This window comes from Urocampus carinirostris, chromosome 7 (genome assembly GCF_059441175.1).
Source record: "Urocampus carinirostris isolate Australia breed hairy pipefish chromosome 7, RoL_Ucar_1.0, whole genome shotgun sequence".
Taxonomy (NCBI): domain Eukaryota; kingdom Metazoa; phylum Chordata; class Actinopteri; order Syngnathiformes; family Syngnathidae; genus Urocampus; species Urocampus carinirostris.
In genome coordinates, this window is record NC_142355.1 from 9,535,919 (window position 1) to 9,553,498 (window position 17,580).

Genomic DNA, 17,580 nt, shown 5'->3' on the forward strand with positions numbered 1-17,580 from the left:
GACCTTAGCTTGGCCTTTTGGCTGAGAGTAAGAGTCCCGGCTCCTAGGCTTTGCAGCGTATTATGAACTGACCGATAACGGATAATGGATAAAGAAGACAGATCAATAACCCTTAAAAAATCCCCCCATAGTAGTCTGTAGTTGGCAATAGTCTTTGATGTGTGCAGCCCTTTGAGACTCTTTGTGATTAAGGGCTATACAAATAAACATGACTTGACTTGACATGACTTGAGAGAGTCTGGGGTATTTACTGTATATCTGAGCTGGCTGATTGTCTAACAGAAAACAGCCGGGGAAAGGAAAAGTAAAGGGGATTGGAAAATGGGGTAAATCTGCCATCTTTTGGGGAAAAGAGGGACTGCAGGTGGGCACCAAACGCGACGCATGGGTTTTCAAAACCCAAATATCGGCAATATTCTGATCTTAATCTGATCATGACCTGGAGGTCAACATACTCACTGTTTAGAGTGCACTCTTTTCCAACTCCTGAAACAGAATGTTCTATGTCCTACAATTTCCCATGCCCAAATTCCATACAACGTTCAGTTTAGATAAACGGGACTAATCATTTCTCTGCCTGATACTGTCAAATTACGTGTTGACTTTGCTATTTGAAAATAACTGTCTTTCTGTCTGTAGGTATGAATATGATCTAATATTGAATGCAGATACCAACTGTTGTCAGCACACCCAATGGTTTTATTTTGAAGTTAGTAACATGGTGCCTGGTGTTCCCTACCGTTTTAATATCATCAATTGTGAGAAGAGCAACAGCCAATTTAATTATGGTAAGCACAGTGGAAAACATGCAAACACTGTTTAACATTGAATGGAAACTGCTTAACTACCTTGGATGAAGCTAATTAAAAGCACACATTAAAAAAAGGGAATTTCAAATTACTGTCATCAACAATTCATCTTAGATTAACTATGTATTGTCATTGCCAGGAGCAATGACGCTTTGTCTTGAGCATCCATTTACAAAAGGGACCCCATTTTTAAAGAGAGCTGGTGAGCTAGGAGGTACTCCACAGCAATGTTCCCTCTAAGCTGCGTGTGAGCGAAATTGCGCACTACGCAAAGCTTTTCCGCGCACAAGAAAATCTAGCCCGTTCACAAAAATCAGGGAAAAAAATCACGAAATTGCTAATTAAGAAGCGAATTAAGTCAAAGTTACAGTGGAAGGAAAAATTACACGGGTTCCCCTGACATTGTGTTCTAAATGCGGTATTTTGAAGTCAAGGTCGAAGTAGAACAAAGTTGAGTAAAGTCAGTAGAGTTTTTCGAGAACCGGCTTCTTCAGCTCGGCTCACTAAAAGGAACAGGCTCTTTCGGGTCCTAAACGGCTCTTCAGGTTGTTTTTGCTTCTTTCATCCCTATATGACCAAATAGTATGTAAAATTATGCACAAAATGACTTAAAGGAAGGGGGAGTAGAACAAAATGGAAAAAAATACCAAAATGAAAAAGTAGTGAAAAACTGAGAAAAAAAGAAACAAAGGAAGAGAAAAAAGAAGGAAAAATTCAGAAAAAAGCCAGAAAAAAAGTCAGAAAAAAGCCAGAAAAAAGGCAAGAAGAAACAAAGGAAAAAAAAGTAGGTAGAGAACAAAAAGAAAAAAGTAACAACTAGGAAAAAATAAACACAATGAGATTTTTTTAAAGGAATTTAAAAAAAAATAGAAAAAAACAGAGAAAAAGAATAAAAAGTTCTCATTGAACCTCCTTAATCAAATAGGACCTTAATATAAATGCTCTGCATTTATATCGTGCTTTTCAAGTCAACAAAGACCTCCCAAAGCGCTTTACAATGTGCTTCACACTTTTCCCACTAACTAACCGATAGCAGCGTCAGCCATGCAAGGCAACCGCCTGCTATTAGGGATTCAGTGTCTTGCCAAAGGACACTTTGGGATATAAGACAGAGGAGCAGGGCATTGAACCTGCGACCACTTCATCCCAAAACGAGCGCTTTACCTCCTGAGCCAACGCTGCCAGTGTGAAAAAAAACATTGGAATGTTTCAAAAAGCTGTCAGCACTGATGATTATTTTAAAGTAGTGTCTTGATGAGCGTTTCCGTATTTGAAAGAGTAGCAGAAGGTTAAAGACGGGTCGAAAGTTGTTTAGACTGTTTATTTTTAGGACCATTTATTTTCCAGGTGTGGTGTAACATAGATGAGTTTGAGGGGGGATGAAACAGAACCAGTGGAAAAAGAGATGCTGATAATATTAGGGATAAGAGTAGTACATGTAGCACTCAATTTGAGGAGCATCAATTGAACTGAGTTCTAGTTGACAAGAATTCATGGTTCACGGATCCCTTAACCTCATGGGTCGTTGGTGCCCCAATGACGGCGTAACTCTGGACTGCCTTCTCCACTGCTGAAGGTCCCTGGCCTGTTCTTGATGCGCGCAAAGTTGGCAACAGTCCATTCCATAATGCCGTCGGTCCAATTCTTTTTCGGTCTTCCTCTGCTCATGCCCCCTTGAACTGTGCCCTGGAGAATTATCTTGGTCAGCCCTGATGATCTTGTGACGTGACCATACGACTGCAGTTTTCATCTCTGCAGGCTCTCGTGGTGCTGTGCACCATTTCATTTGTCACATTGGCTAAGTAGTTGATGCCTAGAAGTTTCCTGGAGCATCACATCTCCATGGCCTGGATTTTACACGTAACCAACACTTGCACGACCTGCCAGACCCATCTGGAGGAACATGGCAGTGACAAGAATTACATGGACAAAATTGTTTTTATGGCAGTGAATAGAAACAATAGAAATGTTTGAAGTACAAAGATGTGGGAGCAGAAATGTCTGATCCTGATAAAGGTATGAGGCTATTTGTTGGTTGCAAGTGACAATGAGAATGTTGTTGACCAGATTTTGTCAAAACAATGTAATGTTTCCTAGGAAGAGAAAATTGCCGAGGGAGGCGTCCAGGAGACATCCTTATCAGATGCCTGAGCCACCTCAACTTGCTCCTCTCAATGATGACTGAGCTTCTCACCTTATCTCAAAGGGAGAGCTCAGCCACCATGCGGATGAAACTCATTTCAGCCACTTCTATCCGGGATTGCGTTCTTTCGATCATAACCCACAGTTCATGACCATAGGTGAGGGTAGGAACGTAGATCGGCTAGTAAATCGAGAGTTTTGCCTTTCAGCTTAGCTCCCTCTTCACCACGACCTATGGGTTCAGGGTTCGGGTGATGGCAGACGCTGCACTGGCCCGTCTGTCAATATCACATTCCATTCTACCCTTACTAGACCCCAAGATACTTGAACCCCTCCACTTGGGGCAGGATCTCATCCCCGACCCAGAAAGAGCATGCCACCCTTTTCCGGCTGAGTACCATGGTCTCGGACTTGGAGGTGCTGATCTTCATCAAGGCTGCGAATCACTCCAGTAAGAGCTGAAGATCACGGCCTGAGGAAGCCAACAGCACCACATCATCTGCAAAAAGCAGAGATGCAATGTTGAGGCCCCCAAACCGGACCCCTTCACCACCTAGGCTGCACCTAGAAACTCTGTCCATAAAAGTTATGAACTCAAAAATGATTTTATTATCATAACAACCTACCGTACAATTCGGACTATAGAGCGCACCTGATTATAAGCCGCACCCAGTACATTTTTAAAAGAAAAATACATGAGCCACGCCTGACTACAAGCCGCATGAACCCACATTAGAGCATGAGATATTTACAAAGAAAGGCGCTACACAGAAAGAGTTTTAATAATATACGGAACCTTAACCCCTTTACGTTCCAACGGCGTGTCTGTTCGATGTCACCAGTCCCTGAAATACATTTTGCCACATATTGTTGCATAGCTTAAACTTTTGGGATTCAACATATGATGAAGATATACTCTTAGGAGAAACATCACAGTTTGAAACTAGATAGCCGAAAACTATAAAGCCGAGGTAATTCACAGTTACGTCCCCTGGCCAACTTCAAAAAGAAATAAATATCATTGCATAAGCCGCAGGGTTGAAAGCCCTGGGAAAGAAATTGCAGACTTAATTTACGGTAATAAACATTTGAAACTTCATGTCATCCAAACCCACCATTTTACTTTTCAATTTGCTCTTGTATTAAGCGTAAATTACTTTCCTTTTCCAAAATAATTTGTGTACATTCTTGTGTTACAGGAATGCAGCCAGTTCTTTATTCAGTTCGAGACGCATTGAATGGTAAACCCTATTGGTGCAGGTCTGGGACAGATATTTGTTATTTCAGGTAAGACAGGATTCAGTTGTCAATAAGTAAAAGAAATCTCCAATGCCATGTCATGTGGTAAAAGGCCCACTTAAATGATTCAATGGGTATGTTTAGTTGTAGGCAATTCTTTCATTGGAATCTCTGTTACCAAGTATTCCGATTGTATAGTTCCATATAAATTTTCACAGTAATCCAATGAAGGTTTTCGTCCGACTGTGAGTTATCTTATTGGATTGTTTGGGTTAGTCATTTCATTTTTCACATGCTCTTGCATGTGTTTAGATTTGAGTAATTTGATTGCTTGTGCTACTGTTGTGGGCACAGAGCTGGACAGCCTGACAACAGTAGCCGAGAGACGGGCACTGAAAAAGCTGCGGTCAATCATGGACAATTCATCACACCCACTACACAGCATTATATCCAGACAGAAGCGCAGCTTCAGCGACAGACTGCTGTCACTGTCTTGTACCACGGACAGACTGAAGAGATCTTTTCTTCCTCATGCCATGAGGCTCTTTAACTCCACCCGGCGGAGTAAAGGCCCACATTAAACCACACCCCCTACATTGCATATTACCGTACTTTTGTTGCAGTGTGTATTTTATGTAGCACTATTTAAATACTACAGTGGGTATTAGCACGTCACATTGGGTATTTGTATATTGCATTCTTTTTTCTTATTATTGTATTGTTCTCAGCGAAAGTATCTATCTATCTATCTATCTATCTATCTATCTATCTATCTATCTATCTATCTATCTATCTATCTATCTATCTATCTATCTATCTATCTATCTATCTATCTATCTATCTATCTATCTATCTATCTATCTATCTATCTATCTATCTATCTATCTATCTATCTATCTATCTATCTATCTATCTATCTACTCAGGCACAGTCTCCCTGATCAAGGATTTTATATTTGCCAAAACAGTACTGGATTTGACCCAAACCACTGTGGGAATTGTAGTTAAGAAACAAATGATACACAAATATTATGGTTACTCCCTAAAAAAAACTATGTATGGATTGATTTTTCCGTAACTTTTCGGTTTTCTTCTTTTTTTCTTCAGGAACAGGAATTATGATGAAAATGGCCTATATTAGAATGCTAAATATGAAAACACCAACATCCTGAAAGAACTTATTTCTTTGTGTAAATTGATAGCATCTATTCTATTTAGTGTGTTCAACAATGAATTTTTAGAACAGTCCACAGTCTTTGGAAAATGAGTAAATTCCTTAAAAAGGGCTGGCAATTCGGAGGTGGCTGCTCAGAAAAATTGCAGGCACCTAGTGAGTTAAGAATGTAGCTCAATGCTACACTGCATTTTCCTGACTATAAGGGAATTATTGATCAGTCAATATTTTTATTATAGCGGACAACAATTGCAAAAAAAAAAAAATGGTGGCAACAGGGATCGTAACAAAAAAGTAATGGCAGACGCACCAATTCCTAAACACCAAGCTGCTAAGGACATGGATGGTTGTTCTCAACTGCAAAACTTATAGCGAGAATCAAACCCAGATCACGGCATGGAGTGCGCCAAGACCATCCACTAGACCCCTAGTAATACAGAGAGGACATGAAAAGGCATCTGTATGTCACACTATTTGTAGTCACGGTACCAGATATGTCAGAAAGACTGTTGTTTGCTCAGCTCAAACTAAGCATTTTAAGTGAAAAACGCTTTGATTACATGCGGCCATGCATTTATTTATATTTTACAAGATGACCGAATTACTTCTCACAATGCTGTTCTATTCATTCAGTTCAGAATCACACACGCTTCGCAAATACTTTGCAAGTTGGCTGTACCACGGACCGGTTTAATGTCTGACAATATTCCTGCTGCCAGGCCCATTAATAACATCAACAATTAGTGTTAATATGAGATGGTCTAATGCCTTTTCATGTGTCATCTGTATCCCTACTAGTCTAGTGGATGGGATCTGGTGCACTTCATGTTCAGATCTGGGTGTGTTTCTTATTGCATTCAAAGTTAGGCACTCGTATGCAATTGTGATTCGTAGAAATTCGGCACTTATTTGTTTTTTGTGCAACGCTAACCATGAGATTAGTTTTAATTCCATGCGCCCTATAGTCCAGACCACCTCGTACATTAAAGACATATCATTAAAGACTATTTTTAGGGATGTGCCTTTTAATCTAAACTGTCCTACCCTCCAATGACCGTGGGCTGACCTGACAGCAGATATTTATTATTCAATTTATTTTTCTTTATAATCAAGTAGAACCAGCAACACTAAAATTCAAAATAGTTGAAAGCAGAACTTTATTGCTGATATATGATGAAGGTTGGGCAGCACGGCAGCACAGTGGTTAGCGCGTGTGCGGCACAGTTCTAAGGTCTTGGGAACCTCCTTTGTGGGTTCAAATCCAGCTACCGGACTTCCTGTGCGGAGTTTGTATGTTCTCCCCGTGCTTGCGTGGGTTTCCTCCGGGCACTCCGGTAACCTCCCACATTCAAAAGACATGCATTTCAGGTGGATTGGCCGGTCCAAATTGTCCCTAGGTGTGAATGAGCGAGTGAGTTGTCTGTCCCTGTGTGCCCTGTGATTGGCTGGCAACCAGTTCAGTACTGCCCAATGATTGGTGGGATGGGCTCCAGCACCCCCGTGACCCTACTGAGGATAAGCGGTGCAGCTAAGATGAGATGAGATGAGATGAGATGATGAAGGTTATCATACATAGACTCGAGGATTAGCGTAGTCAACAAACAGCATGCTATAAAGCTACCGCAGAAAAACCACCCAGGCTTAAAAGATACTTCGGAAAAAGTATTTTGAAGCAGTGAAAGAGTCAAATAAGACTAAATAAAAACACAAATTGGAAGTACTCACCACTTTCAAAGGCACAAATCAGCGTTATGCATACACAGGCATTAGTAAAAAATGGGTAGGACCAATGTTCCCTCTAAACTGCGCGCGTGCGCAATTGCGCACTGCCCGCACATTCTCATCCAGAAAATCTATCCAGCGCAGTTTTTCGAGAACCGGCTTCTTCGGCTCGGCTCACTAAAATGAACCAGCTTTTTCAGGTCCTAAACGGCTCTTCAGGTTGTTTTTGCTTCTTTCATCCCTATATGACCAAATGATATGTAAAATTATGCACAAAATGACTTAAAGGAAGGCGGGAATAGAACAAAAAAGAAAACATACCAAAATAAAAAAGTAGTAAAAAGCTGAGAAAAAAAAGAAACAAAAGGAAGAGAAAAAAAGAAGGAAAAAATTAGAAAAAAGCCAGAAAAAAAAAGAAAGAAACAAAGGAAAAAAGTAAATAGAGAACAAAAAGAAAAAAAAAGTAACAGGAAGGAAAAAATAAACACAATGAGATTTTTTTAAAGGAATTTTAAAAAAGTGGAAAAAAAAACTGAAAAATGTGAAAAAGTTTGTGTTACATTCAAATAATTTCCAATTATACCAAGTCAATCTTGTTGCCAACATTGTACTTCCACTAAAAAATGTGATTAAGTAGAGTTCTGTATCTTGCAACCGACTAAATAAGCCCCCAAAAATGTTAGTATTATGCGACAAAATATATCAGGAAAAAAAAAAAAGAAATGGATATTTTGTGAAAGAATTGTAAAAACAAACGACGTATGTAGGCCGTACAAGCTTTTGCAATAGTACATGAGTCGTTCAAAAGAGAAAAATAATTTTGCATTGCCGGAAACTCAGCAAAATGTAACGTGAAGTCAAGTTTTGGACATGTTTGATAATGATTTAGTTGCCACACTTGGGATTGCTGTTGCTCACTGTTGTTTCAAGCATTGCTCACCGACTTTGTGTGAACGCTCAGATCCGTGAAAAATTAGAGGGAACATTGGGTAGGACAGTTCGGCATAACACCTTTATAGTGCAGAAAATAAGGTGCATACATGCCAACCCTTTAACATTAAAAAAACAGTTGATTTTATCGAGCACTCTGTTTATATGAATGGAAACAAATCGGTCTCCAGAATATTGTTAGCTTGTTTAAAATCGGAAGTGGCAAACTTTTACCGAAACGGAAATCTAATGCGAACATTGGAGTGGTTTCTCCATATTTTGAAAAAATACAGTTGATTTTAGCATTCAATTTTCTTCTTTTCATCCAACAGAAACCATTTCTGTCCAGCTCGTGGGAGCCCAAGAACAACGTTTTATACACTGACATTCACCATCACCTTCAAACACAACGAGGATGTCTGTTACTTGGCTTACCATTATCCTTATACATACTCTGCTCTCAGGGTGAGTGAATTTGTTTATGCTTCCGTTTTGAAAAATATATATATATAATATGACAGTGCGGCACAATTTCAGTTGATGACCTTTTCCTCATGGAATATTTGATGCTTGTTCCATGGGGCTGCACAGTGTTCCCTTGATAATTTCTCCAGTCACTGCAGTCTAATCCGTTACTAATATTTGATATTTAAAACTCAGTTTCTGATAAAGAATTTTTAGGTTTTAAGATTGTTGGTTGCAGCTCCTCGCTCCCTCCAGGGTAGAGGTAAGAACTTGGGCCCGGGTGATCAATAATTGGGGCCCGGTCGGGCCGGGCTTCTCTCTCTCGCTGATTTTTTTTTTTTTTCAATTATTCACTAGTCATATATCTTGTGTTTTTTTTTTCTTCGTGCATTTTCTGTGGCTTACCTTACTCGGCGGCATTGTTGGACAGAGAGAAGCTGGGTGGAGTGGGGTGGGCTGTGGCGGGGGAAATTGTCAGAGACAGCCAAAATCAACTCGAAAAGGAAAATTTGGGCCTATGTCAGGCATGCCCCCTCAGATCAAGTGAATCCGTCGGGCTCGGGCTGGTTTGGGCTTTTATACCTGTGGACCAGGTCCGGTCGGGTCAGGTTTTTTAGGCCTGATCTTACCTTTACTACAGGGTGAGCTCTTTTTTGATTGTGTTTATGTATAATTGTGATGTTGCCACAGTAGCAGACCATTTTATAATTCCACACCTTGCTGCATGTCCTGTTTTTCTCTGTCACTTTAAGCATCTGTTAGGGGAAAGTAAAAACTGAAGGAACACTGTATTTAGCATTTTTGCATAATTTAAATCACAGTTGTCAAACAGCGAGAAAACACTCAAAAAAAAGCTACAGGTTGAAATATGTCAACTTGATGTTGCCAAAGCCAGGTGCCTCTGACACAGACACTGTACTTGTATTTCTCTCTCTCTCTCTCTCCTCTCTCTCTCTCTCTCTCTCTCTCTCTCTCTCTTTCTCTCTCTCTCTTTTCCACCCCTTTTCTCCCACTCTCTAAGTCTCTTTCACTCTCTGTTTCTTTCTTTTTCTCATCCTTTGTTGCTCTTTGTCTCTTTCTCTCTCTGTGTCGTTTAACCTCTTTTGCTCTAACTTCCTTTTTTCCTTTTCTCTCTTTTCTCTTTCTCTCTTCATACCCTTCACGCTTTCTTTTCTCTTTTCTCTCCTTCTGTCTTTCTATTTCTCTTTGGATTTCTTTCTTCCTCTCTCTTTCTTTTCCCCCTCTCTCACGACTTTTCATCTTTTGTTTCTCACGCTCTCTCCCTCTCTCTCTTTTTCTTTCTTTGTCCCGCCCTCTCTCCTTTCCCCTCCCTCTTTTTCTTATTTCTTTATCTCTCTTTTTCTTTCTCTTTAATCCACTAGTCCGGCCCCTGACAGAATGTTTGTTCTATCGTGTGGCCCCCGAGTTAAAATGAGTTTGACACCCCTGATTTAAATTATCACGTAACAACATTTGTTTATTATAAAACTTATAAAAACACCATATTTGGTAAATATCATCATGATTGATAATCAAAAGTTTGAACTAAATGTAATACTTTGAATCAATGCTTTGAGGATAACCATTACTGTATATAATTTCATAACATTCATATTCCGTTGGTTGCTCGTCAGGCTCATCTGCGTTTGCTGCAAAGATCCATTGATCCCAGGAAGATTTTTTTCCGGGAGCAGATTCTTTGTCCGACACTTGCTGGAAACGCCTGCCCATTTGTCACCATCACTGCTTGTCCTACGAGCAAGAGCTATAATGATATTCATCAATTGCGTGAGTACTCAACTGAAAAGTTGGTGTGAATTCAATGGTCTTAGTGAATATTGTTTGCAACCAGATTAGACATGGCACTCCAGGATAAACTCTTAATCAAGACTTAAAGAGAAACACAATTTTATTATCCTGGTAGTTTGCGCATTAAATGTAAACCGATTCAACAGAGTATCAATGCTTTTAAAGGTAACCGTCCAAAGATTGTGCTGACAAGTCGTGTCCATCCTGGGGAATCCAACGCCAGCTGGGTAATGAAAGGCACCCTTGAGTTTCTCTGCAGTTGCCATCCCATAGCCAAGGCACTAAGAGAGACCTTCATCTTCAAAATATTTCCCATGCTGAATCCGGATGGGGTCATTAACGGAATGTGAGTATACAGTAGATCAGAGGCAGGCTGTGTATTCCACATCTTCGCCTTCAGTAGTGCTACGTCTGGATCAATGCAACCCTCATAAAATATTGAATGGCTACATTGACCAGTCTTCTGAGTTTTTCGCATTTGTTTTTGAGATCTCTGATTTTCCCTTCTACAGGGGGTTAGTTTTAATATGTCAAATGATGTGGCATTATAAATACCAGGAAATATATTCAATATTCATATTCCCTATTTTCCTTGAATTTTGTTGAGCAGTGTATATTTGTCTGATCACAGGAACCGCTGTGACCTGAACAAAGAGGATTTAAATCGTCAGTGGTCTAAACCGGACCCTGTTCTTTGTCCAACGATCTACCATACCAAAGGTTTCCTCTACTACCTCAACAGTATTAAACAAACACCCCTGGTAAGATGAGTGTTTTTCCTGGTTCCAAAATATGTGACATCAGGGCATATTCCTAAAAAGGAATGGGGTTTATCCGGGTACAGGCGAACTAGGGTGATTTTCCAGAGAGCCACTTGCCAGAGAGGCCCTTTGTTTTATTCATTTTCCCTTTTATTAAATATAAAAATAATTGCGATTAGAATAAACCAATTGTATCTTTTTGCACTAATGCCCCCTCCTTATTATTATTTCATTTACAATGGAACTCTGTAGATCTTTAAAACAACCATGAAGATTAAAGAGGACTTATATGCAGAACACTGAGGTTCCCCTACTGCCCTGAATGCATCAAATTGCATGGTGCAAGCCCAGAACATCCATCAGATAGAAAAAAAGTAGAGGAAAGAAAAATGAAACAAAGAAAGAAAGAAAGAAATATAGAAAGATAGGAAGAGAAATAATGAAAGAAGAGAGAAGAAGAAAAACAAGGTTGAGTCAAATAAAAAACAGATAAAAAGAAAGAGAGAGAGAAAAAGAGAGAAACAGAAATACAGCTACAGTTTCTTTGGGAATGGCGCCTGGCCACCAAAACAAGTGAATATATTTGAAACAGAAGCTCTTTTTTTCTCTTATGCTTCTCCCAGCATTGTCTTGCAGGCCGGATTAAATCCCTGGTGGGCCTGATCCAGCCTGCAGGTCGCATGGTTTGGACAAGGGAGAGTCGTTACAGGAGGGAAATCAAGGGAAGTAACCACTGCTGTGAAAAGGAAAAAACCCGGAAGTGAGTGACCAATCAAGGTCGATAGAGTAGAAATAGAGAGGGGAGAAAGAGAAACAGTATATAGAGAGAACCTACTGAGAAAGAGGAACCTGAGAGCAGGAACGAAGATGTATACATGAGCCCAAAAATTGGACTCATTGCGGTATTAGCTATCGCCACTGATCCCAGTCTCATCAAAATGCATTTCTGCAGCAGGACAAACCTTGAAATCACCAAAGAGTGCATTCTTGTACATGGCAAACAGGATGGTTAGGGTTACTTTAACTGGATTACTTTCAATTACTTTTGGATTACTCCAATACCAAATATGCTAATAAAACACAAAAGGAACTAAATATGAATAAAATGATGACTCACAATACGTGGTAAGCTTTCTCTCCTGGCTTTGATCTCTTTGATCTCCGGCAAAACTAACATAAAATGTGACAGAAACCAAATGAAAATAAATCCAAACAGCTTGCCAACATCATTTTTGCCCTTCCATGTATTCCGTTACTCCCGAAGCCTGCACAAAATTGAGTCATTTTATTAATATTTAGTTTCTTTTGTCTTTTATTAGCATATTTGGTAATGGAGTAATCCAAAAGTAATTGAAAGTAATCCAGTTAAAGTAACCCTACCCAACCCTGATGGCAAACAAATCATTGACAAGGTTTGAGGGACAGGATTTGGAAGGTAGTCGTTTGAAGATGTCTTCTTTTTCTTCCAGGTCTTCTGTGACTATCATGGACACTCTCGAAAAAAGAACAATTTTTTGTATGGCTGCAGCGTCAAGGAAACTCTTTGGCAATCGGGTTCCACCTTTGACACTGCAGGACTGAAAGAGGATCCGGGATATAGGGTGAGACATTTTGTCTGTGTGATGCGCATACATCTCGCCATAAATCTCATTTTTCTTGGCATTGCATTACTTTCAATGCTTTTGCTTTCTTTTATAACAAAAATATTTGTTTTTTTCTGACGTTTTCCAGACAATCGCGAAGGCTTTGGACCGAATTGCACCAGCATTTTCCTTCAACAGCTGCAACTATATTGTAATAATAATGACCTTTTTACATACCTGTCAACCTGTATGGTTTTGCCGTAGAAAGTACGTTTATTATGCATTTTAAGACGTGTACGACGTACGAGAAAAAATTATGGGCACCATCCGGTATACACCGACTATCACGAAACGGCAAATCAATCAAGTGAAACGAGTTCGCCGCGGAAGCCTCTATCTCGGTGTCCTTTTTTTTCCGTTGCAAACCAAGCGAGCGGTTTGATGTAGTAAAAGGAAGTCCATTTATTTTTAGAGAACCGGCTTTTTCGGCTCAACTCATTAAAGAGAGCCGGTTCTGAAATGCCTCACTTGCTTTTATGCATTATATTACGAATTATTATGTTGTATAAAGAAGTTAAGAAAAAAAGGAAGTATAAAAGGAGAAAATGAAAAAGACAGGTTTGTGGTTATCCCTTTAATCAGTATATTACCAACAATTATTTAAAGCAGAAAATGAATTCATAATTTGAATAAGAAAATGAATTATTCTACTTAATTATATTTGCATGAATTTTTTCCTTCTACAGTAAACGTCTAAGCTACATAATTTTTTAACTTTTTTAAAAAATGAACCTCATTCATCTCACAACAAAATGTTAATTAAAATTATATATGACATAACGAAACACATGTACAATACAACATGTTAAATGACATAAATAAACACGTTTGAAAAAAAAAAAATATGACGTAAGATTATTTTGGATTTTGTAAGGGAAAATACGACAGTTTGCAAGGGTATGGAGCCCTGGAGGTTGACAGGTATGTTTTTATGACGATTGATCCATTTTCAGTCTGATAGATAACCAGCCAAATGTTAATATAAAGGGACAGTGTGTTTTATTTGGCCACTAGATGTTGCTGTATTATGTCATGCAACTAAAACAAACATAAAGGGATAATAAAAAATACAAATGACGGTGACTTAAAGTGACCATACTACACCATTTTCCATTTCCTTTTTTGCCAAGCCTTTCAAAGTTTTGGGGTTTTTTTTGGGTACGCGTAGCAGCAAGATGCTGGACAATCATGTCAGCTCCTACGAAATAAGGATCATGTTGTTGAAATGCTCATTTTTTCAAGTACAAATATATATTAAAAAAAAAACACGATTATATGACGGTTCATTTATTGTTGCTTATTATTCCAATCAATAGTGTTTTGTCTTATAAATGAAGGTTTTCTTTTTTACCACTAGGAAACGCTAAGTAAAAGACACTGTCCCTTTAAAATTATCTTACTCCTGAATTTAGTGCACTTTTATAAGTATTTCAGCTTTTTTTTTTTTGACATAATCATCCACTAAATAGTACAAAATATGGTTGATGTCCCTCATGTAACAATATAAACTGATTCATGTTGAATGATTCATTTGAATCATATGTAGTTTAATACTATTTTGTCCCTACTTTCGTAATGGTTTCTGTGATCTGATTTTCTCAGGTGGAGAAATCGCGTTCCTCTACGGCTAGAATCGTTGTCTGGAAAGAATTGGGCGTTCTAAGGAGTTATACAATGGAAAGCACTTTCAATGGTTTTGACCAGGGAGTGTATAAGGTTTGTAAAATAAACCTTTCCTTTCTTCATGTTTTAATGCCCCTAAAGAATGACACCCTGAATAGTTTAGAAAAGTTTTTATCAATGGAGTTTTTTTTTAGCCAAGGCAGACTCTTTTTCATTAATAAATCTCGAAAAAATCTATTGACGTTTTGAGATTTTCCTTGCCCGCATGTTGGTTTAAGATCAGGGGCTGGTGTCATTGTAGTCAAGTCAAGTCATTTTTATTTGTATAGCCCTTAATCACAAAGAGTCTCAAAGGGCCGCACAGGTTATTGCACAGACTATTATTACAGACTATTATTACACCATCCCCTGATCTGAAACCAACATGAGGGCAAGGAAAAACTCAAAAACCTCAACATGAGGAAAATGAAGAAACCTTGAGAAGGGACCGCACATGAGGTAATCCCCCTTCCAGGCTGCAATGGATGTTGCAATAACAAATAATACACATATATTGTCAACAAAAAAATATAGGTTATTCATATGCTATAGAGTAGAAGTGTGTTTTAAGGTTAGATTTAAACATTTCCACTGAGGTTACAAATCGGATCTCAGGGGAAGAGCATTCCACAGCACCGGTGCCCGGATGGAGAACGCTCTCGAACCTGCGGAACTCTTCTTGGCTCTTGGTATCACCAGTAGACCAGCGCTTTCAGAACAAAGGCTCTGGACTGGAGCATAGGGGGAAATTAAATCTGAAAGATATGAGGGAGCAAGTCCATGCATGATTTTGTGTAATACCAAGTGAACCTTAAAATCGCATCTTAAGCTAACAGGGAGCCAATGCAGGTTAGCTAAAATCGGGGTAATGTGATTAAACCTTCTTGTCTTAGTTAAAAGTCTCGTTGCAGCATTTTATACCAGATGAAGACTCTTGATTTTGGACTTCGGGAGACCGGAGAGTAATGCATTGCAGTAATCGAGACGGGAGGTAACAAATGCGTGAATTATAATCTCCGCATCTGACTGAGACAGCATAGGACGAATTTTAGCAATGTCGCGAAGATGGAAGAAAGTGGTTCTCGTAATTTTCATCACATGTGTTTGAAAGGACAGATCGGCGTCAAATATGACATCTAGATTTTTAACTGAGTCACTCTGGGTGATGTGACATTTGTCAATGTTCACAGCAGTTTTTGAGAACAAGTCACGGCATTTAGATGGTCCAATAACGAGCATATCGGTCTTTTCAGAGTTAAGGCGCAAGAAATTGAGTGACATCCATTCTTTTATCTCAGTGAGGCAGGCCTCCAAATTTCCACAATTTAGTGTGGCAGATTCCTCCAATGGAAGATATAGTTGAGTGTCATCTGTGTAGCAATGGAAACTGATATTATACTTGCGAATAATATCACCTAATGGAAGCATGTGAATGCTGAAAAGAAGGAGGCCAAGTACTGAACCCTGCGGAACACCACTGTTCAGTCCTTTAATGCTTTTTGTGATAACATGTAACTTGACTTGTCTTGACTGGACTCGAAGCACCCGTTCATTGAGTCAACTGAAAAGGACATCAAAGATGCTCAGACAATTAAATGTCATAATCAACCATAGAATCGGGCAGCACGGCGGCGCAGTGGTTAGCGCTTGTGCGGCACAGTTCATGTCATGGGAACCTGTTGTGGGTTCAAATCCAGCTCCAGACTTCCTGTGCGGAGTTTGTATGTTCTCCCCGTGCTTGCGTGGGTTTCCTCCGGGCACTCCGGTTTCCTCCCACGTTCCAAAAACATGCATTTCAGGTGAATTGGCCGGTCCAAATTGTCCCTAGGTGTGAATGAGCGAATGAGTTGTCTGTCCCTGTGTGCCCTGCGATTGGCTGGCAACCAGTTCAGGGTGTCCCCTGCCCACTGCCCGGAGATGGCTGGGATGGGCTCCAGCCCCCCTGCGACCCTGATGAGGATAAGCGGTACGGCTGATGAGATGAGATGAACCATAGAATCAACTCCAAAATCCTGCTCTACACATACATTCATAACCTTGCCCCTGCATATCTCTCCAACGTCCTTCACACTGTCATGCCATCCCCACCCTCGGATCATCTTCCTCCCTCCATCTCACTATACCCCCTGCCGGCCTCAGCTCCATGGGGAGCAGAGCTTTCAGCCGCTCTGCCCCCCAGTTCTGGAACTCATTGCCGCCTGACCTCCAAAATTCTGCAACCGTGTCCACCTTCAAATCCGGACTCAAAAGTATAATGTGTTTTATTGGCTATTTATTACTTGCTTGTTTTACTCTTCATTTATTGTTGTGTCCTACTCATACGTACAGCGACTTTGGGTGTCCTGAAAGGCGCTTCGAAATACAATGTATTATTATGAATATTTTTAATTTTCTGAAATTTATCAATGATGAAGCATTACCTACCTTTGAATTCCGCATCCCAACTTCTCTTTTAAATTCGGTTAAAATGTTGAAATGTGTTTTTCCTAACTTGACCATGCAGGTGGATACCTTTTTGGGTGGGGGAAATCAATATTGATTAAGACTTCATGCACTATTTTTTTATTTTTATGCAATAACTACCAATTCATGTTTGTTTGTGTAAAGGGACTACAGACAAGAACGAGTGAGCTGGAAGAAATGGGCCTCAAATTCTGCCACAGTCTGCTTTCTCTATCATTAGACACACGGGCCCTTTATGGCAAGAGTCTTATCAGCTACATGAATCTCGGAAATAAGGTCGTTGATCACCAGTCACACAAGTAAGATTTTTGTTTAATTAAAGTATGCGTTCTGGGCTGAATATCAACTGGAGTATAATGGCTTTTTCAAGGAAATTGGACTGAAATGTAGGGACCTATTGTGGAGCAGTTGTTCAAAGTCAGTGTTGGGCGTGTTACTGAAAAAAAAAAAAGTAATCAGTTACAGTTACTAGTTAATTCACTTAAAAACAAAATCAGTTTTACCCCCATTGATTGCTGACACCCAAAAGTAGCAGATTACTCTAAAAGTAAGTAGTTACAAATCACCGTATATACTTGCATACAGGCGACACCCTTACACTGCTTGAAAATAGCTAGAATATAGAAATAGAAGAATTAATAGAAGCAAATGCGGAGAGCAATTCGTGGAAGCAGTATTTTATATATATATATATATATATATATATATATATATATATATATATATATATATATATATATATATATTTCAAGGCTTTGGCTA

At 39.4% G+C, this 17,580-nt stretch overlaps 1 protein-coding gene across 1 annotated transcript in view; it reads left to right on the plus strand.

Annotated features, from left to right (window-relative positions):
* Positions 1-17,580, plus strand: part of agbl1 (AGBL carboxypeptidase 1) — a 42,428-nt gene that overhangs the window by 24,004 nt on the left and 844 nt on the right. The window contains exons 16-25 of the mRNA XM_088340216.1: positions 640-788; positions 4,151-4,238; positions 8,348-8,480; positions 10,115-10,268; positions 10,455-10,635; positions 10,921-11,050; positions 12,520-12,651; positions 12,782-12,844; positions 14,296-14,409; positions 16,963-17,117. Coding sequence (XP_088196342.1) covers positions 640-788; positions 4,151-4,238; positions 8,348-8,480; positions 10,115-10,268; positions 10,455-10,635; positions 10,921-11,050; positions 12,520-12,651; positions 12,782-12,844; positions 14,296-14,409; positions 16,963-17,117 — 1,299 coding nt within the window. The remainder of the gene's footprint in view (positions 1-639; positions 789-4,150; positions 4,239-8,347; positions 8,481-10,114; positions 10,269-10,454; positions 10,636-10,920; positions 11,051-12,519; positions 12,652-12,781; positions 12,845-14,295; positions 14,410-16,962; positions 17,118-17,580) is intronic.